At 66.4% G+C, this 19,923-nt stretch overlaps 3 protein-coding genes across 7 annotated transcripts in view; all 3 read right to left on the bottom strand.

Annotated features, from left to right (window-relative positions):
- Positions 1 to 3,785: 3,785 nt before the first annotated feature.
- Positions 3,786 to 7,848, bottom strand: DHH (desert hedgehog signaling molecule). The gene is made up of 3 exons (XM_041401225.1): positions 7,322 to 7,848; positions 5,690 to 5,951; positions 3,786 to 5,132 (listed from the first exon to the last, which is right to left on the bottom strand). The coding sequence occupies exons 1-3, from the start codon at positions 7,631 to 7,633 to the stop codon at positions 4,465 to 4,467; spliced, it is 1,242 nt and encodes a 413-aa protein (XP_041257159.1). The 5' UTR covers positions 7,634 to 7,848; the 3' UTR covers positions 3,786 to 4,464.
- A 1,752-nt stretch (positions 7,849 to 9,600) lies between these two features.
- Positions 9,601 to 15,441, bottom strand: LMBR1L (limb development membrane protein 1 like). Of its 2 annotated transcripts, XM_041401222.1 has the most exons (17): positions 15,228 to 15,441; positions 13,428 to 13,512; positions 13,109 to 13,145; positions 12,826 to 12,965; positions 12,627 to 12,730; positions 12,431 to 12,557; positions 12,263 to 12,331; positions 12,041 to 12,105; positions 11,829 to 11,904; positions 11,635 to 11,718; positions 11,309 to 11,385; positions 11,149 to 11,226; positions 10,983 to 11,056; positions 10,788 to 10,878; positions 10,535 to 10,601; positions 10,284 to 10,445; positions 9,601 to 10,204 (listed from the first exon to the last, which is right to left on the bottom strand). In XM_041401222.1, exons 1-17 carry the CDS (start codon positions 15,297 to 15,299, stop codon positions 10,146 to 10,148), a joined length of 1,467 nt encoding a protein of 488 aa, XP_041257156.1. In that variant the 5' UTR covers positions 15,300 to 15,441; the 3' UTR covers positions 9,601 to 10,145. The 2 variants fall into 2 exon arrangements, with proteins under 2 accessions (XP_041257156.1, XP_041257155.1); XM_041401221.1 differs by having other exon boundaries at positions 10,284 to 10,601.
- Positions 15,442 to 16,047: 606 nt separating this feature from the next.
- Positions 16,048 to 19,923, bottom strand: part of LOC121334288 (tubulin alpha-1B chain) — a 9,468-nt gene continuing 5,592 nt past the window's right edge. For 3 of the 4 annotated variants that reach the window (XM_041401264.1, XM_041401266.1, XM_041401267.1), the window contains 3 exons: positions 18,245 to 18,467; positions 18,010 to 18,158; positions 16,048 to 17,215 (listed from right to left, as the gene is read on the bottom strand). In XM_041401264.1, the coding sequence (XP_041257198.1) occupies positions 16,235 to 17,215; positions 18,010 to 18,158; positions 18,245 to 18,467 (1,353 nt within the window). In that variant the 3' untranslated portion in view covers positions 16,048 to 16,234. Of the gene's footprint in view, positions 17,216 to 18,009; positions 18,159 to 18,244; positions 18,468 to 19,659; positions 19,782 to 19,923 lie in introns of those variants that run through there. The other variant, XM_041401265.1, reaches the window with a different exon arrangement.

The following is a 19,923-nucleotide window of genomic DNA, read 5'->3' as shown; positions in this document are numbered from 1 at the left end:
CGCGGCCGCAGCGCACGCTGCCGGGCGGGGCGGGGGGGGGAGATCCCTCCGCCGCGCTTAACCCCGGCGGCGCCGGGGCGGGAGCGCACGTGGGCACCGAGGGGGCGGGGCCGGCCGACAGAGGCTCCGCCCCCCGAGCGGCACCGGCACCGGGGCGGCCCCGGGGATGGATAGAGGAAGGTCTCCCGGACCGCCATGGGGGTTAGAGAAAGGGAGGGTGGGAGCCGGGTCTCCCGAGAAGCCGGTGGGAGCGAGATCGCCCACGGTGTCCCGGGTCGGTGTCTCCGTCATCAGCCGATGTGCCCGGTCCCAGGTTTCCCCGTAGGAGCCGCCGGGGTAGGTCCCGGTGTATCCGGAAGAGCTGTTGTGCCCGCTGCCGGTGTCCCTGGAGTAGTGGCTGCACCGGTCCGGGAATCCCCGGTAGCAGCCGCCATGCCCGGTCCCGGTCCCCGCTCGCTCACTGCCACCGCGTGCTGCTGCTGAGCCACGGTCCTGCAGCACGCAGGCCCGGTTCCGGTATCCTCGGAGCAGCCGGTCCTGCTCCCCCGGACCCTAAGGGGGTACACGGGGCCGGTACCCCCCGTTTGGGGCCACATCAACACCCCCGGGACCCCCAGCTCCGGGGAGGGGGGGGGGGTCAGACCCAGGGTCCCCGGGAGCCCAAACCCCCAGACCCAGCGATCTGGGAGGGCAGTTGAGGGGGTGCAGCCCCCCGGACCCCCCTACCCTGGCCCCAGCACCCCAAAAGCACTTCACACCCCCCCAGCAGCTCCTGCTTCTCTTTACTACCATAATTGGCTAATTAGCAACAATTAGCCCGACTGGGTGGAGATAAGCCACAAGGGGAACCGCAGCCAGAGCCCCCCCACGCTCATGAACCAAAAGCTGAAGTTCTCAGGGAATAAAATGGGGGGGGGACAGGGCTGAAAACCCCCTCAAGAGTCCCAGTGAGGCTCTTGGGGTGCTCAGTCCCATGAGGAGGGGGCTCATGGGAGCACATCCAGGGTTGGAGGGACCCCCGTGCTGGGGTGTTGGAAGGAGCCCCCCCCCCCCCCAGCAAGGAACAGCCCCCCCGATCCAGGGGTTTAGAGACAAAACAAAGTTTAATTGTTTCAGCCCCGACTCCCACGGGTCCGGCCCCACGCTGGGAACAACACCCGCATTGAGCCCTGGCTGCCGGAGCAGGAACGGCCCCGACCTGTCCTTGTGCGTGTGTGGGGGGCAGCAGTGATGAACTGGGGGGCTCCTGGCCGGGCCAGAACCCCCCCAGCCTGCTGCCAGCCCCCCTGTGAGCCCCAGAGCGAGGGGCTCCCAACCGCAGCAGGAGTTTGGCTGCCCCAAAGCTGCTTTTCCTCCTTTTCTCCCTTGTGTTCGAGGGTGAGGGTCCTGGGGAAGGGTCTGCCCCACCCCAGGGTCGCAGCAGGCTGGTGGGTCTGCCACAGGAGTTGTGCAGCTCCTCAGTGAGCTTCGTGAAGACCCCCCGGTCACCTGAGCATGAGGGGACATCACTGCCAGCACACTGGGGGTCCGGGTGGGCTCTGTGCCCCATCTCCTGGGCTGAGGACTCGAGGAAAATGGCCCCCCACAACTCCAGCAGCTTCTTCCCTCCATCTGTCCTCACCTCCCAGCTGGGGACAGGCAGGATGTGCCACTGGGACACACACGTGGGACCCCAGACCCCCCCGGACCCCCGCTCACCTCTGCAGGGCCAGGTCTGCCTTGTTCCCCAGCAGCACCACGGGCACTGGGAGGATCAGGGCACGGACCACCCTGGCACCCCCTCCCCAAGAGGGACCTGCCATGTCCTCCCCCAGCTTGCTGTGGAGGGTTTGACCGCCTGGAAGCCGTGGGGACAAGGGGACATCGAGGCACATCATCCCACCGAGGTGTCCTCCCTGTCCCAGGGGACTCAGAGGGGTCCTCCCTGTCCCAAGTGATGTCCCCAAGTCTCAGGGGTTCCCCAGGGATGTCACCAGGATGCTGATGATGAAGGAGTGTGGCAGGACTTTTGTCACCGCAGGCTGGGAGGGCAGCAGCCCCACAAGACCCCCCCAGACCCCCCCAAACTGCCCCAGCATTACCTGCCCAGCTGCAGAGGGAACTTCTCCTTGCCCACCACCACCACGTCAGGGGGGGCTGCCTGGGACCCCCAAATCATCCCCTCAAGGCTCAGACCCTCTTCCACCTCATTCCAGGGGCACCTCAGCATCCAGCACAAGGTTTTGGGGCACAAGCCACCCCCACAGAAGTGGGGACACGTCTGTCCTCGTCACCTGGGGTCCCACAGGGGCATCGGGAAGAGAGACCCCGGGCAGGCAGCCCCCCCACCCACCCACCCGGGATCACTGCTCTCCACCGTGGGCTCACAGGCCTCCACGAATGGCGGGGCAGGGAGGTTTTACCGGGGGAGGGGGGAAACGACACGGCTGGGTGGTCCCGGCATCACCGGAGGGACGGAAAAACGGGAACTCCTTCCCGGTGCGGCTCCAGGGGACACAGCCCCGGGGCCACAAGGGGTCCCGGGAGGGCTGAAACCGGCCCCAAACCCCCACCTGGGGGTGGGGACCAACCGTGCTGAGCCCCTCCGGTGCGCCCGCCGTTCCCGGTAATCCCTAGTGGAGCAGCCCCGCTCTCACGTACCCCCCGGGCAGGACCCCCGGAGGGCAGGACACCCTCGGGCAGGGACCCCCGGAGGACAGGGCACCCCCAGGCCGAGTCCCCCCGCACGGACCCGGGGCTCGGTAACGGAGGAGGAGGACTCGGCGGGGCCGGCGCGGGCGGGCGCGGCAAACAGCGCAATAAAACGCCCGCCGTGCCGGGGGGCGGGGCTGCCGCCACTACAGCGGCGGCCGCACGTGACCACAACACCGCCCGCCCACTCCCATTGGCTGCGCTGGGAGGAGGGGGCGGGGCTAAGAGGCGGCGCATGCGCCTTGGCCGGAGGGGCTCTCCATTCATGAAAACGGAGGGAAGGGCCGTGGCCACGTGGTGGTCACGCGTGGGAGCGGGAATGGGGGGGAGGGGCGGAGTGTCCTGGTCCTGACCCCCCCCCATCCCCTCCCCATCCCCCCCACTCCTCCTCAATCCACCCCACCACCTGTCCCGGCCCGGAGACACCCGGGAACACCACACCCATCAAACCGCTCCTGCTCCCCGAGATCCCCATCGCTGCCTCCCCCAGCACCAGGACCCTCAGCCCCCCGGGGATATTTCAGGATGTTTGACCCCTGCCCCAGGGATCCTCAGCCTCTGGTGATGCCCGACTCAATCTTCAGGGACCCCCAGCCTGGCAATGCCCCATTTTCCTGCAGTGCCCAGCCCCAGGGACCCACACCCCCCTGGGGATACCCCAACCCCTGGGGGCTGCATTGCTGTTCCCCTCACCAGAAGCCGAGGCACGAGGTTATCTCCATCTGGCCAAAATTCGGAGGGGAAAGTGAGATTTTTGCCCATTTGGGGGCCAGAAAGGGAGTAGAGAACTGAGCTCCCTACTCCAGCACCAAGGACCCCCAGAGCCCCAGGATGTCAAACCCCAGGGTTCCCCCAGCCCCCTGCAATGCCCTACCCAGTTCCAAGATACCCCAGCTGCTCAGGATACCTGACTCCCACCCCAGTGACCCCCAGACCCTGGGATACTCCAGCCCCAAGACCCCCAGCCCCCTGGGATGGCCAATTCCAGCCCCTCCAGACTCCCCAGCCACAGCTCCAATAGGGCCATAGACTTTCTTTATTTTCCCAAACAATTAAATAGTAGTATTTCTTTTGGGTTTTTTTTGTTGTTTTTTTTTTTTTTTAACTGAAGTGGTTAAAAGCAGGCTGCCCCCTGCCCCATGGGGTGAGCCCCGCTGCCAGGGCAGGCAGGCATGGGGGACATTTATATTACCATTTATAAATAGAAAAATAAAACTCTCAAGCAGGGAGGGTTAGAGGTTAGCATGGTTAGAGTTGGACCCGGCACGGGGTGCCCGTGCCCGTGGCAGACACCCAGTGCCCGCTGCAGACACCCATCCAGCCACCCTGTGGTGCAGGGACAGGGGCACTGAGGGTGACAGGGACAGACCCAGAGCAGGGGGACGGGCAGGAACTGCTGCCAAGTGCTCAGTTTCGGGGGGTTTTTGGCATCCCCCCAGCTGGATTTGGCCCCAGGGCAGGGTCTGGTGCTGCCTGGCTGGGGTTTGACAGGCACCAACCCCAGCCCCAGTGCAGTGGTTAATAAAGCAATAAATACCAGGGGGTCTGGGGGGCTTTAGGACACAGGACAGGGCTGAGCCAGACCCCTGTGCCACCCCGTGCCACTCCACCCCATACCCCCTGCCCCAGGGCAGTGCTGAGCCCCAACCTCCCACAGCACCGGGGGTGCCCCTGTCCCTCCTCCCCGGCTCCGAGGGGTGCCCAGGGCTGGAGCCCCGAGTGTGGCATCCAGTGTGTGGCATCACCCGCCAGAAACGGGGGGGGTGGTCACCCCTACACCTGCAGGGCCTCGTGGCCCAGCACGCCCCCGGCCAGCCGGTAGAGCAGGCGGGAGTACCAGTGCATGCCCACCTCTGGCACGGTCCCGTTGCCCACCTCGGGGTGGGCTGGCAGCAGCGAGAGGAGCCCGTGGAAGAGGCGGAGGGGGGCGAACGCCCGGTGTGCCCAGCGGTGACTCTCCAGGACGGCGTAGCACGACGCCAGCACCCCATTAACCAGCAAGGTGCCGTGGGAGGTGAGGGGGGCAAAGACCCCCACGCCGTCCTCCCGAGAGACCCTCAGCACCCGCGTGGGGCGCAGCCCCTGCCCGCCGGCCCCGTGGGCCAGCACGGCGTCGCCCGGGCGCACGCGGCGGGCGAAGATGGGCAGGAAGGCGGCGGAGCCGTTGCCCACCCCGCGGGCGGCGAACACCAGGTGGGACGGGGTGAGGAGCAGCCGGCGAGCTGGGCTGGCCGTCTCGATGGCCACGAAGGAGGCACGCTGGCCGAGGTCCCGGTGGAGGAAGAGCAGCACCTCGGTGGGCACCAGGCGCCCGCCCGGCTCGGCGCCCAGCACCCGGTCACCCTGGCGCAGCTCTGCCAGGCCCCGGTGCTCGCCGCTCTGCAGCGTCACGGTGGCGTGGCCGGGAAAGCAGCCGCCGGTGCGGACGGCCAGCGAGTTATCTGGGAGGATGGAGAGAGTTGTTGGTGTCCCCACCGGGCCACCTCCACCTCCAGAGGGGAAACGGCAACCCCAGGACCCCCAAACCACCCCCGGAACAAAGCGGGTATTTTCCAAAGCTCCCCCAGTTCCTGCGTGTGGCTCCTGAATGCTGCAGGGCCCCTTTGTCCACCCTGCACTGACGGCCTTTGTTCCGGGCTCCAACGGTGACATTTATGGCCATTTTCACTTTCTGTCAGTTGGCACTTCTGGACTGGGTGGCAGCTGCTGGCTGAGCAACTTTGGGGCTGTGGGGCTGGGGGCTGCATTGCTATTCCCCTCACCAGGAGCTGAGCCACAACGTTGTCTCCTTCTGGCCAAAATTTGGAAGGGAAAGTGAGGTTTTTGCCAATCAGGGAGCCAGGTAAACCAGGGAGAGCCGAGCTGGGGCCGGACACCAACCAGAGCAATAATCCCACACGGATCCAGGACGTCAAGGGGGACCAGCAGGGGCCGTGGGCTGGGATGTTTATGGGCATGGCAGCCCCCTGCCCTGGTGGCAGCCCCTTCTGCGTGGTACCTGCTTTGACAGAGACGTGGATGTGTGCCTTGGACTCGTAGTAGACCCAGTCGAAGCCGGCCTCCACGGCCAGGCGTGCCAGCATGCCGTACTTGTGGCGGTCACGGTCGGACGTGGTGATGTCCAGCGCCCGGCCCTCGTAGTGCAGAGAGTCGGGGAGGTGGTGGCCGTCCTCGTCCCAGCCCTCTGTCACCCTCAGCTTCACCCCCGGCCACATGTTCATCACCGCGATGGCCAGCGAGTTCACGCGCTCCTTGCAGCGCTGTGGGGACACCGGTGTCACCCTCCCCACAACAGACAGGGACAGACAGACACCAGGCCTGCAAAGCCGAAGGGGGTGCTGTGGGGGCAGATGGGGTGCCCCCCCAGGGTGCAGAGAGGGTCAGGGCCAAGCTGCCCCCCTGGCTGGATGCGGGTTGAACGTTAACGCGCCCCGGGGTCCCGTGGTGGAGCTGCTGCACGGGCAGCCGGGCAGAACAGGCAAGGGACCAGGAAGGGCACCGGGACGGTGTCACCTTCCCCGCGGCCACGGCCGTGACTCATTAACCTGGTGGGGGGGCTGTGAAGCAGAGCTGGGGGCAGCTGACCCTGAACCAGCACCGAGTCTGGGCTGACAGGGAGAGTAGGGGGTCCCGGGCGGTTCTGGGGTCCCTCTCCCCATCAGCAGTGGGGTGCCGGGGTCGGAGTTGCTCCCGTCGTCCCCCCCCCCGCAGCCGCTGAGGTCACAGCGTCCCTCAGTGCCCCAGTGTCCCCCCCCTCCCCCGTTCAACAAAGCGGCTCCCGGGACCGCGGGGCCGCGGGGGCGGCAGTGCGGGGCGCGGGCCCGGGGCGGCGGGGGGGCAGGAATGCGCTCGGCCCGGCCCGGCCCGGCCCGGCCACAATAGGCGCCTTCCAGCCCGGAGCTGACCTCAGGCCCCGGGAATGCCGCCGCGGCCACAAAGGGCCCTTTCAGCCACCCGCACCCCGGGCCGGCTCCGCGCCCGCGGCTCCGCCGGGCTCCGCCGCCCCGGCCCCGCCGCCTCCGCCGTCCCGGCTCGCGGGAGCTGCCGGCGCCGCCTGGACCACTCGCAGCATCCCCCGTCGCCATGGCAACCGCGGGGCCGCCCCTCGCCATGGCAACCGTGAGCATCCCGACGGGCGCGCGGCGCGTCCCGGGCTCCCGCCGCCCCGGATTCCCCCCGAGCAGAGGGGTACCGGGGCCTCCCCCTCCGCGCTGTCCTTGGAGCCGGGGCGCGGCGGCGCTGGGGGAGTGGAGCCGCCGGTTCATCGTGCCCTCGGTGCCATCCCGTCCCGTTAATCCCCGACGGTCCCGAATCAACAACAGAAGGGAGCGGGACACCGGGCTGAGGTACCGGGCGGCCCCGGCAGGGACCCTGTGCCCCGGGAGGCTCCGTGCTCCCAGGGAGGGTCGGTGCCACTCGGGAGGATCCGTAAGCCCCGGGATGATCGGTGCGCCCTGGAGAGGATCGGTGGCGACGGGGAAAGCTCCGTGAGCCCCTGAGCGCGTCGACTGAGAAAGGTCCATGAGCCCTGTCGAGGGTCGCTGTGATCCCGCCCATCCCCCCGCCGCCTCCGCGCCCCCGCGCCCCCGGGAGCGAGGCCGGACCGGGCCGGGCCGGGCGCAGCCCCCACCTCGGTCATGAGCCGGTCCGCCCCCGTGTTCTCCTCGTCCTTGAAGATGATGTCGGGGTTGTAGTTGGGCACCAGGTCCCTGAAGCGCTCCGAGCCCCGCAGCACCTTGCCCTCCGCCTTCCCGCTCGCCCCCAGCGTCTGCTCGGGCACGTTGGGCACGAACTGCTTGTAGAGCAGAGGCGAAAGCTGCCGCCGCCCCAGCCGCCGCCGCCCCACCGGGCCCCGACCCGGGCCGCAGCCCAGCACCGGCGCGGCCAGCAGGCAGGCGGCGAGCCCGAGCAGGACGAGGGCGAGCGGCCTCCACCGGGGCATCCCGCCCGCCGGGCCCCGTTGCCTCCGCGGGTCCCGCTCAGTCGCCGGGGGCACGGGCGGCTGGGGTGGGCATGGTCCCGGTGTGGTGGCCCCGGGGCTTTTAGATGGTCGCGGTGCCAGGGGCGGGTCGGCTCCGTTTCCTTCTCACACCCACGGTCCCGTCGCTGCTGCGGGATCCGTGGCCGCTCGGGATGACTGACCCCCCCCCCCCGTACCCCCCCGTGGAAGGCCAGGGGCCCCCCCCCCCGCCGGTGCCGCCACCCACTCGGAGCGCCGCCGGTTGCGCGCCCACGGTATCAGCACCCCCTCGCCTGCAGCCCGGTCACGGGAAGCCCCCGACACAGCCCCAGCCTTAGGGAAAGCCCTCGCAGAACGGCGTCCCAGCACCGGGCACCGGCACCCAGCTCCGGGCACTGCCCTGGCACTGGCACTGGGCACCCGGCTCCTAAGGCTGCGCCGGGACCGGCACCGGGATCTCAGTCTTGCTCCCCCTTCCCGTCTAAACCCCTCGCTCTGGTGCCGCCTCCTCTCCACGGTCCCTGCACTGCACTCCGGTACCGAAACCCCCCCTTATCCCATCCGAACGCCGCGGTTCTGGTCCTGGGACCTCTCCTGTCATGGCCTGTTGGGACCGGGGACCCCCTCTCCCAGTCCCGGTCCTTCTCCTCCTCCCGCTGCCCCTCGCACCGGGGACCCTCGTTATTCTAAGGCTGTGCCGCCGCTGTCCGCACCTGCTCCGTCCCCTTGGCACAGCCCCGCTCCCCTGACCCGCTCCCTGGCGCTACCCCGGTCCCCTCTGTTCGGTCCGACCCACGGTCCCGGTCCCCGTTCCTGGCCCAGCCCCCGGTACCGGCTGCCTTGGGTGCTGCTCGGCACCGTGCGCCGCCCTCAGCCGCCCCGGCCGGGCTGCCCCCACCGTGGCCGCTCGGCTCCGGAGCTGGGCAGCCCCGTCGGGCCCCGCCTCGGAGCCGGCCCCCGGCAGCGGCGGCAGCGGCGGCCACATCCCCCGGGGCCGCCCCCGCCGGGCTGCCCTGCCTCGGCCGGCCCCTCCGCGCCCCGGGACCGGGACACCCCCGGAGAGGCACCGGGCTCCGCCAGGGGTCCAGGTACCGCTGAGGATGGGGCTGGGCTGCTCCGGGACTGGCACCGGGCTCCGGGGCTGACACCGGGCTCCAGCAGTGCCTCCAGGAGCGGGGCACCCCCGGGACCGGGACCGGGACCGTGTCCCGGACGCAGCACCCCAGCGCTCCCGGCAAAGCACCCAAAGGCACTGCGGGCCCCGGCGAGGGCTGGAGGCAGCAGCGGGGTGCTGGAAGGTTGGGAGTGGGTCGAGGCGGGGGTCCCGGCCCCCCCACAGCTTCCCCGCAGCCCCGGTGCCAGCCCGGGGTGACTGGGAGGGGAGCAGGTCGCGGGGAAATCGCGGGCACCGATGGCCTCATTTCCTGCAATATAAACCAGGTTTCCTGTGCTTCCTGCTCGGCCCCAGCCGCGGGAGGGGGCGAGGGGGGGCCTGGGCCCCCCACCCCCGCCATGGAGGGGCGGGGGGCGGCCTGGCTCGGCCCCAGCCGGGGCAGGATGGGTGGGGGGCCGGTTCCCGGGGCAGTTTCCGCTCCGGCTGCACGACCCTCCGTGCCAGGAGGTGAAGCCTCTGCTTTGCCCCTCACGTGGGGGACTCAGCCCATAGCCCGAAGCCTCCCGGAGCCCCCCAACACCCCCGGGGTCCCTCAGCCCAGCCCGGGCAGTGGGCAGGGAGCTGCCCTTGCCTGGAAGAAGCTCGTTAACCCCAACCAGGAAGAGCGTTAATTATGGCCCCATAGGGGCCATAAGGAGGGGCAGGACTGTGACCCCCCCCAAGGCAGGGACACCCCGCCCCTGCCCCCTTCCTACTCGGCCCTGCCCTCGGGAGGAATAAAACCCCCACATTCAAGCATTTTTATATAAAAACCAGTCACTATTTATTTCTCCAAACAAGTTCTGTTGTAACAGAGACCTGACATACTCATCACATCAAGCAGCTGGAGAGGGGGGCTGTCCCCTATTAGGGACCCCAAAGACCTCAGGGGTGGGCAGGGGACAACCAGTGTCCCCCTACAGCCCCAGAGTGACAGAGGGGTGGAGTGTGGAGTGGCTCTGAGCACAGGACCCCCTTCCACAGTGTCAGGACAGGTGGGGCAGCATTTAAAACTCAGCCAGACCCCAGGGAGCAGCCAGGGGAGGTCGGGGCAGGGCCTGGCCATTGTTGCACGAGGTATGTAAATGGGGGTGAGGGGGCTGCAGCCAGCACAGCCTCGGGGGGACCCCGCTCCCCTTGGGGATGTGGCTCAAGGCCAAGGCTCAGTAGCACAACAGCTGAGACAGAGCAGGGGAGGCAACCCCCAAAGGTGTCTCAGCTTTCCCTGAGGGGCTCTGATGTCCCTGAGGCACCAGGAGCTATCAGGGCCAGCTCTGTGGCTGGCAGCCACCCTGGTGGCCACCACAGTGAGAGGGGGGACACGTCCCTGTCCCCCCAGCCCTAGCAGGGCTTGCTGCGGGTCCGGCAGCGCGTCACGGGCAGCGGCAGCTTGTGCAGACCTGGATACAGGGAGAGTGTGAGAGCCAGGCTGGGGGGCACGGGACACCCCAGCAGCCACTCCCGTGTCCCTGTCCTCACCAAAGGCACGGATGAGCTCGGCCTGGACTGCCCAGGAGACCCTTTTGACCAGGCACAGCGTGGTGAGCCCAGCAAAGCCCATGTTGTAGAGGAAGACGATGTAGAAGTTCCCCAACCAGTTGAAGCGGCCAAAATCCCCCAGGAGGTCAAAACGGGTGATCCCTGCACAGGGTGAGGTACATTGGTCAGGGCACCCCAAATCTGGGGCCATTCCCATCCAGGCATCACCCTGATCCCTCTGGGAGGCTCACCCAGTGTCCTGGAGAAGACGGGCAGTGCTGAGCTGAGCACCAGCAAGGAGACACAGTTCCCGATGATCTGGGGAGGAGGAGGAGGTTTGGGGGGGCACTGCTGCTGCAGGGAACCCCCAGCCTGACAGGGAACCACTGGGGGGTCCTGCCTGGCACTGTCCTCCCACGTGGGGACTGCACAGGGACACACACTGTGGGGAACAGGGTCTTGCACCCCCACAGGAGCCCCCCAGCCCCGTCCTGCTGCTCCCACCTTGGTGAGGGGGGTGTCCTGCCGCTCCGGCAGCAGCCGAGTGAACAGGGGGGAGCTGTAGAAGCCCACGACAGAGGAGAGCATTAGGTAGCTGCAAGGAGTGTTAAGGAGGAAAACAGGATGGGCTGGCGCTGGGAACAGTGTTGGGGACACAGGGGACATCGCTGGGGACACAAGTGCCCGCCTGAAGGATACAAAATGAGGACAACCTGCAGTGCAGCTCCAAAGGAACCAAAGATGGAGAAGGAAACCTGGCCCAGGGAGGCATCCTGCAGGAAGAGGAGGGAGCAGGTTGGGGAGGAATGTCCCCAGAGCAGTCAGGGACACGACCCTGAGCTGTCCCATGCCCCCAGCCGGGTACCTGGATGCCCCGTGGCATCGCGGCATCGTCCAGCAGCAGCTCCAGGACGTGGAAGCAGACGATGAGCACGGAGATGCCCTGGGAGGAGCAGGGAGGGAGTGAGGGCAGTGGTGAGGATGGGGACAACCCCCAGCTCCCCTGGGAGCCCAGGGCCACTCACTGTCAGTGCCAGGAGGCCCAGCATGGCCAGGGGGTAGCCCAGGTTCCTCTGCCAGGGCGATGCTCGGTGCCGCAGCTCTGTGAGGAGGATGTGCCCAGTGAGAGGGGAGCACAGCTCCCACCCCAGGGCAGGAGGTTGAGGGGGCCCCAAAGTGCCAAGGTTGGGGGATAACAACCCCCAGCCCATCTCCCAGCCACCCTCCCTCCACAGAGCATGGACTGCCAGGGACCAGTGCTCCCAGTGCCAGGCTGGAGGGCACCCAGTGTCCCCTCCCCCTGCCAGGCTGGAGGGCACCCAGTGTCCCCTCTCCCTGCCAGGCTCCTCACCCAGCTTCCTCCTCTTGCTCCGGATGGCAAAGAATTGCTCCCGCAGCATCTCCATGTCCAGATTCAGCCAGCAGGAAGCTTTGCCTGCTTGGGAAGACCCAAGGGGCTCAGGGGGGGATGAGAGCTCCTGTGTGGTGGGGTAGAGGGCCCCCCAATCCACTCTGTGCTCCCCTTTGCCAAGCAGCAGCACCCACCAGAGCGGATCCTGTGGGACACAGCGGCTTCCTCAAACCTCGTGCAGCTCAGCTGCTCATCCAGGTCTTCCAGGAGCTGGGGGAGGATAAGGAGCCTGTGAGTGGCTGCTGGGGTGTGTGAATGGCTCCCCGTGCCCATGGTGGGTGACCAGGCAGCCCTGGGGGCTGTCACCCCCAAAGCTGGGCAGAGGGATTGTGGGGTGATGCCTTACCCGGGGTTTCACCAGCAGCTTCCCAGTGACAGTGAACATGGTGGAGAGGCCAAAGGGGGTGCACACTGTGGTGGAAGGAGAGGCTGAACAGGAGGTGCTCCACCATCCTACCCCTCCCCACACCCTCAGAAGGATCCTGGAGGCTTCAGCCATGAGTCATGGCCCCTCCAGACCCCATTTGGATGGAGCACCAGCAGGGCCTCGTGGGGGGGCACAACTTACACAGCAGCAGCAGGACACCAAAAAGCGAGATGCAGGAGTAGAGGTAGGGCAGATAATACTCCCAGAGATCTGCAGAGACAGCAGGATCAGGCCAGTGGCACCAGAGATCCCTCGTTCCACTCAGTGCCAGGGTCTGATCCTGGAGCAGGCAGAGCCCAGCTCACCCACCGTAGAGTGACTGGCGACTGGCAGCGTCGTTGCCCACGATGGCAGAGGCCACCCAGACCATGCCCAGCACCAGCAGCGTCAGCAGCAGCAGCACCACCGACGTCTCATACACCCTGGCCATGATGCCCTGCAGGAGCTGGGTTAGCAGGGAGTCACAGAGAAGGGGGACAGGGGGGACAAGTGAAGGATCACCCACCTTCTTGGATCCTGCAAACCCCTCTGACTCGGTGAAGAAGTAGGCAAAGGGCATGAGGAAGACCAGGGACATATTGGAGAAGAGGAAAACCAAATTCCAGAGGCCTGGAAGAAGGGGAACAGCATGGGGTGAGCTCCCAGGCAGGGCAACCCTGACCCACAGATTTTGGGGACACCCCAGGGTCACCCTGTGCACCCACCATGAATGAGGGACCCGTTGAGCCACTGGATGTAGTAGTTCTGGGGGAAGGAGAGCAGCACCTCGTTGCTGATGATGGAGAAGGGCAGGAGGAGGACAGCACCCAGTGCCACAGCCAGGGTGAAGGTACAGAGCCCCAACCTGCCACAGGGACAAGCAGGGTCAGGGTTCCTCTGGGTGTCACAGCCCAGCTCTGCCCCCCAGCATCACCAGCACCCACAGGACATGGTGTTCTGGCTGAGGAAGAGGCCGAGCACCAGGGAAGGGGACAAGCAGGAACTTACGCAATCCTGTTGACAGCAGCATCCTCGTCATCGTGAACTGTGGGGACAAAATCCCAAAGCAAAGGACTGGGGGAGGTACGGCTGCCCAGAGCATAGCTGCCTCCCCCTGCCCAAGTTCTCCCCACTCCAAATCCTACAGAAATCCTCCCATTTCTGGCTTTGTTCCCACCTAGGGCAGCGATTGGTGTCAGGACAGTCAGGCTGTGGTGGGACTGGGGCTGCTGGGGGAGGCAAAAGCAATGGAGGAAGAGGAAGAACCCTGGGGAGGCTGAATGTGGCTTCAAGGGCTGCCTGGCTCTGGCAGCTCCCGCTCTCTTACCTGCTGTGAAATCCGTGTGCTTCTTAAAGTGGGTTATGATGAAGTGGCAGAGGATGTAGAGGCTGGCGAAGAGCAGGGCACAGATCTGCGGGCAGAGGAGTGTGGGCATGCCCTGAGGGCAGCTCCCCTACCCCAGCTTCTACCCCAGTGATGCTGCCAGCCCTGGGGCTTGTCAGCTCCACCCTATTTGTTTTTCCACTCCTGGCCCTGGTTACACCCCACCCGTGTGCTCAGACCTATCTGTTCAATGGGGACTGCACCCAGCGTTCACACATGGGTGCCCACAAACTGGCACAGCACCCAGACTGGGGGGAGGGGGCTGAGACCCCACCCAAGAAGATCTGGATCAGCCTGTGCTGGCAAATCTGTGACCCCGTGGGACATCCCTGAACTATCCGATCCCACAGCCCTGGCCTTGCTGGCAGAGCCACGAGAACAGCCTTGAATCAGGCGCCAAGGACATCTGCGGTGCTCAGACCTATCTGTTCAATGGGGACTGCACCCAGCGTTCACACATGGGTGCCCACAAACTGGCACAGCACCCAGGCTGGGGGGAGGGGGCTGAGACCCCACCCAAGAAGATCTGGATCAGCCTGTGCTGGCAAATCTGTGACCCCGTGGGACATCCCTGAACTATCCGATCCCACAGCCCTGGCCTTGCTGGCAGAGCCACGAGAACAGCCGTCCCTGCTGCCCCCGCTGGAACAGCGGTGTCCCTGCTGCCCCCGCTGGAACAGCGCAGGAGATGTTCAGGGAACACGGCGACCTTTCATCCCTCTGGATACGCGTCAGGACGAGGAAAGGTCGCCTGGATCCTCCACCTTGGCACAGGTGCAGTGGGGAGCAGCGGTGGCACCTCCCTTCTGCCTGCCTGGGGGTGCTCTGAGCTCTGCCTGAGGGTGCCCAGGGTCTGCCCGTGGGGGGGCAGGGAGCCCCCAGAGCTGGCCCAGAAGGGCAGTACCCAGCAGGTCCTTCTGCTGCTGCTCCCATCCGGTGAAGGGTCTCAGGTCACAGTTCCCTCCTGCCATGGGCTGTACCCCACAGACCAATGCTCTGCCTGGTGGGGGGACCCCCAACTCCTCCTGTACTCAGTGAAATTGGGCTAAATACGTTTTGTGTGCCAAGCCAGGGGCTCCTGGCTGGGATGCAGCTCCCTGGAATGGAGGTCTGGGGGGCTCCAGGGCAGAGCTGCCAGGCTTTGGCCACCAGCTCCTCCCTGTAGGCACCGAATGTGGCTGTGGCAAGGTAGCCTCAGCACTGCCAGTCACAGCCCACTGGGCTGCCGTGCCAAGGCCTTTAGGAGATGCCAGGACTGGGACATCCATGTCATCCCCATCCCTGAGCCTGTGGCAGCAGGAGCAGAGGAGCAAACCCAGCTGTGTCCCTCTGCGGTACCCGAGGTTTAGGGAGCTCTGTAGAGTCCTGCTGACCCCGAGCTGCTGGCCTGGGGACAAGGACAGAGCCAGGAGCCTGGCATGGGGCTGGCCCGGCTCTGACACCGGCACAGCCCAGCACTCCCAGCACGACGGGAGCGCAGCAGGGACTGCTGGAGCCGGCAGAGGGGTCGCGGCAGGGGCTCGGCAGGGTCCAGCCCTGGGTCCCCGCTATCTGCCGGGCACACGCAGCCCCGGCGGCCCTGGCCCCGATAAGCACGGGGTGTGGAGCCCTGCCACAGCCGGGCCGTGGAGCTGCCACCGGCGATCCCGACTGTCCCACGGAGAGCTGCGAGCTCCCAGCCGCCCTCCCAGCTCTCCCCGCCACACCGAGCCCCTTCCCCGCCCGCCAATCCCATTCACTCACGATGCACTCGCGGACCCTCTCGTGGAAGAGCTGCTCCCGCACGGCCAGCGCGTCCTGCTCCACAGGGGCCATTCTACGGCCAGCATGGCAGGGCCGGGCAGGGCTGCCACGGGCAGGGGCAGGACGCCGAGGCCGGTACCGCCAGGCCGGTCCAGCCGCTCCGGTACCGCCGGGAATCGCCGCTCTGAGCCCGCCGGGTCCGGCCCAGCGCCGCCGTGGGTGGCCCCGCCCTTCCCGTGGCCCCGCCCCCTCTCGCAGTTACAAAGTATCCGCGCCCCCACGGCCTGAAAGAGCCCGGCAGGCCCCGCCCCCTGCCGCCCATTGGCTCCGGGGCTTGAATGAGGCGAAGCTCATTGGTGAAAGCGCGGCGCGCCGCGCGCTGATAGGCTGAGCCCGCCCGCCGCTCCCACGGGCCGGCGGCCCCAGCGCAGCCCCCCGGGATTAGGAGCAGGGATGGAGCTAAAACCGGAACGCGGCTAATCCCGGGCGCGGTAATCACCGCGGGGGGCTGGGCTGGGCTCCCGAGCGCTGGGGGCACCCGGCAGGGCACGGCCCCCCTGGGGGGGATCAGCGATAGCTCATGAAGAAGCACAGCGGAACCCAGGGTGAGGCCACACCCTATGGAAGGCAGCGATGTGGGGTCCTCACCCCGCCCAGCTCTGCAGAGGGATGGGCTGGGCAGCTCGGGTAACAGCAGTACCATGCCAGCTGCCTCACTGGGCAAAGACAATAGGGACAGTCTGTTCCCATGGGATGGGGCCAGCCGGCCCGGGGGAGAGCGGGCACTGACACAGAGAGTTTGTATCCGACACAGTGTAGCTTCTCTTAAAGCCTTTTATTCACAGACACGATACAGACACATGGAAAATCTGCATGATCACATCCGAGAGGGCAGCATATCCCTGGCCGAGCCCACGGGGCCAAACCCCACGAAGTGCACAAGGAAGCTCAAGTGTTTGAAGCAGACATTTCGTGGACATGCGACAGTGACAGAAGGAACCCAGCGTTTAGTATTCCTCCCCTTCCTCCTCTCCCTCCCCTTCCACAGAATCCACCCCCACCTCCTCATAATCCTTCTCCAGGGCAGCCATATCCTCACGGGCCTCCGAGAACTCGCCCTCCTCCATGCCCTCCCCCACGTACCAGTGCACGAACGCCCTCTTGGCGTACATCAGGTCAAACTTGTGGTCCAGGCGGGCCCAGGCCTCGGCGATGGCCGTGGTGTTGCTCAGCATGCACACGGCGCGCTGCACCTTGGCCAGGTCGCCGCCGGGCACCACCGTGGGCGGCTGGTAGTTGATGCCCACCTTGAAACCAGTGGGGCACCAGTCCACGAACTGGATGCTACGCTTGGTCTTGATGGTGGCGATGGCGGCGTTGACATCCTTGGGCACCACGTCCCCGCGGTACAGCAGGCAGCACGCCATGTACTTGCCGTGGCGAGGGTCACACTTGACCATCTGGTTGGCCGGCTCGAAGCAGGCGTTGGTGATCTCGGCCACCGAGAGCTGCTCGTGGTAAGCCTTCTCAGCAGAGATGACCGGGGCGTAGGTGGCCAGCGGGAAGTGGATGCGGGGGTAGGGCACCAGGTTGGTCTGGAATTCTGTCAGGTCGACGTTCAGGGCTCCGTCAAAGCGCAGCGAGGCCGTGATGGACGACACGATCTGGCTGATGAGGCGGTTCAGGTTGGTGTAGGTGGGACGCTCGATGTCCAGGTTGCGGCGACAGATGTCGTAGATGGCCTCGTTGTCCACCATGAAGGCGCAGTCGGAGTGCTCCAGGGTGGTGTGGGTGGTGAGGATGGAGTTGTAGGGCTCCACCACGGCCGTGGACACCTGCGGGGCCGGGTAGATGGAGAACTCCAGCTTGGACTTCTTGCCGTAGTCGACAGAGAGCCGCTCCATGAGCAGGGAGGTGAAGCCAGAGCCGGTGCCACCGCCAAAGCTGTGGAACACCAGGAAGCCCTGCAGCCCTGTGCACTGGTCAGCCTGCGAGGTGGGAAGGGGAAAACAAGAGCAAACTGTCAGGAATTCTGAACTTCAGCTGCTACTGAAGTTGCTGAGTTGCCCAGGAAGACACATATGTCCCCCAAATATCTCAACTTTTGGGGGCACCTCTGTCCATTCCACTTCCATCCACAGCACCCTGTGATTCAGCATGACCTGCCCTCAGGAGAAGGGACCCCTAACTGCCCCTTCCCTTCAGCTGCTTCCTCCTATGACCCCAACAATCTGCTTGAGGGAAGGGGCAATCCACTAGCGCTGCCCCAGCAAGAGTTAAATACTCAGCACAGCTGCTCATAAGCAGTTGGTCAAGCAGGATCAGCATCCAGATCAAGGAGAAACCTCACATGACCTTAAAAAAGGGATGAAATAAGGTTTTCCCAGGGACAGAAATGACACAGAATCCAACAAGCTGTATCACACCCCTGGAATATGCCATGCACAGGGTTCACACCCTGTGCTAGTGGGGTTGCAGAGGCCTAAGAAAAGGGATTCGGGTCAAGGGGAAGGGGCTGATCCTGATCAGTCAGAGGATCCAGACCCCATAGGGAGCCAGGATGTGCTGCAGGCTGACACATGACCCACAACAAATCCATCCAGATCCTGGAGGCACAACAGGGGTCATGCAGGTCTCACCAGGAAGGTAGGAGGTCTCTCCTTGCACGACCCCACTCTCTGCCCCAAAGCACTGATGGGCTGAGAAGCACCTGCCCAGGGACACCTGGAGCTTCCCTTTGTCCCCACATCCCCCGCAGGGTGAGACCCCACAGGACACTCACCAGCTTGCGGATGCGGTCAAGGACCAGGTCGATGATCTCCTTGCCGATGGTGTAGTGCCCGCGGGCGTAGTTGTTGGCCGCATCCTCCTTGCCCGTGATCAGCTGCTCGGGGTGGAAGAGCTGCCGGTACGTCCCGGTGCGCACCTCGTCTGCGGGGACAGCCCCGGGCCCCGTTAGCAGCCGGCGCCCGCCGCCAGCGCCCGCCCCGCCGGCCGGCCGCCCCCCGCGCGCTCACCGATCACCGTGGGCTCCAGGTCCACGAACACGGCCCGGGGCACGTGCTTGCCGGCGCCCGTCTCGCTGAAGAAGGTGTTGAAGGAGTCGTCCCCCCCGCCGATGGTCTTGTCGCTGGGCATCTGCCCGTCGGGCTGGATGCCGTGCTCCAGGCAGTACAGCTCCCAGCAGGCATTGCCGATCTGCACGCCCGCTTGGCCCACGTGGATGGAGATGCACTCGCGCTGCGGGGGCACACGCCACTGGGTCACCTCTTCTGTCCCCTCTCTGTCCCACCCCGGCACGCACCACGCTGGCACCCAGCTGGGGAGGGTCTCTCCCCAAGGCTGGATGGGGCCAGATCCTGCCCGGATGCACCCACTCTGCTCAGCTGTGGTGGTCCCATCCTGCTCCAACTCCCCAGGAGCTGATACCCTGCACCATTTGGTGCCCTTCACCCTACACACCCCAGAGCCAGGAATTGGGGTTCCTCAGGATTATTGCTGGTCCCCACTATTCCAAATCTCCTCCTTCCCTGGCTCTGATGTTGACAGGGACACCCCCATAGCCCAGGGAACAGCTCCAGTGCAGAGTGTGCTCAGCTCCGAGGGTCCCATCCTGCCCCTCCTGCGAGTTGCTACCCTGCCCTCGGGGGGATGAAGGGATCTCACAGGGGCTCAAGCTCAGCACTCCCAAACCCCAGTTGTGCCACCCCAGCGAGTGGCTGAGTTTCTCTGGGGCCACCCAGGATCCGAGGAGGGAGCCATGGGGTGACATCCGTGTTTGGGAACAGACTGCAGCCACCTGTGGGCAGCCTCTGGGGGTCCCACCACCCCGCAGCTGCCACCATCTGCTCCCAAATGGCGCCCAGGGAGGACATTTTCCAGCCGGGCAGCCTGGGCAGGGCGAGGTCGGGAGGAGGAGGAGGAGGAAGAGGAAGCACAGAGCGCAGCAGCGGGGCCGGGACTGCACCAGCTGACCCGAAACCGCGGGGATGGGCCGATGGCGTCACCCCCGGGGGGTCGCGCACATTCCCGGCCGCTCCCTGCCCCGCGCCACCTGCTCCGCGCATTCCCCGGAGCCCGGGGTTTGGGGGGGATCCGGAGCGGAGGGCGACCCCCATGAGCCCCCCCCAGGAGCCATGGAGCGGGACCAGCCCAGGGGCTCGGGTGGGGAGAAAACAGGGAATTTCGTGCTTAGGGTGGGGGGGGTGAGGTTGGGGGGGGTCCAGGGCTCGGGGCTGTCCCCCCGCCGCGCGCCTTCCCGCGCGCGGGAACGGTAACGGTCGGGCTGACCCCGCCCCCACCGGTGGGCTACCGGAGACCACGTGCGACCACCCCAGGAGTGCCGTGACCCCCCCCGAGGCGTGCCCTCTCCATCAAGGACCTCATTGTCTATCCCTGCTCACCCCGCATTTCTCCAGCCCCCTCCCCTCACCATGGCTGCGGCTTGGTTACTCGTCCCGACAAGCAAGGAATCGACGCAAGTACCAGCTACCGCCGCCCCCGGGCGCCCCCCTATATACCGGCCCGGGGGGCGGGCCGAGCTCCCCCGCCCCGCGCTCCTATTGGCCGCAGCGCCCGTCCATCTACGCGCTGGCACCGCGGATTGGCTGAGGAGAGTGGCGCGCTCCGCCTCCTCCGCCCTCCGCGCTGCGGGGCTTGGGGGGGGGGGGGACAAGGGGGGCCCCCCCCCCCCCGG

This window comes from Onychostruthus taczanowskii, unplaced genomic scaffold (assembly GCF_017590055.1).
Source record: "Onychostruthus taczanowskii isolate IOZ18803 unplaced genomic scaffold, ASM1759005v1 scaffold188, whole genome shotgun sequence".
In the NCBI taxonomy this organism is placed as follows: Eukaryota; Metazoa; Chordata; class Aves; order Passeriformes; family Passeridae; genus Onychostruthus; species Onychostruthus taczanowskii.
This window is presented reverse-complemented; position numbering and strand designations above follow the sequence as displayed.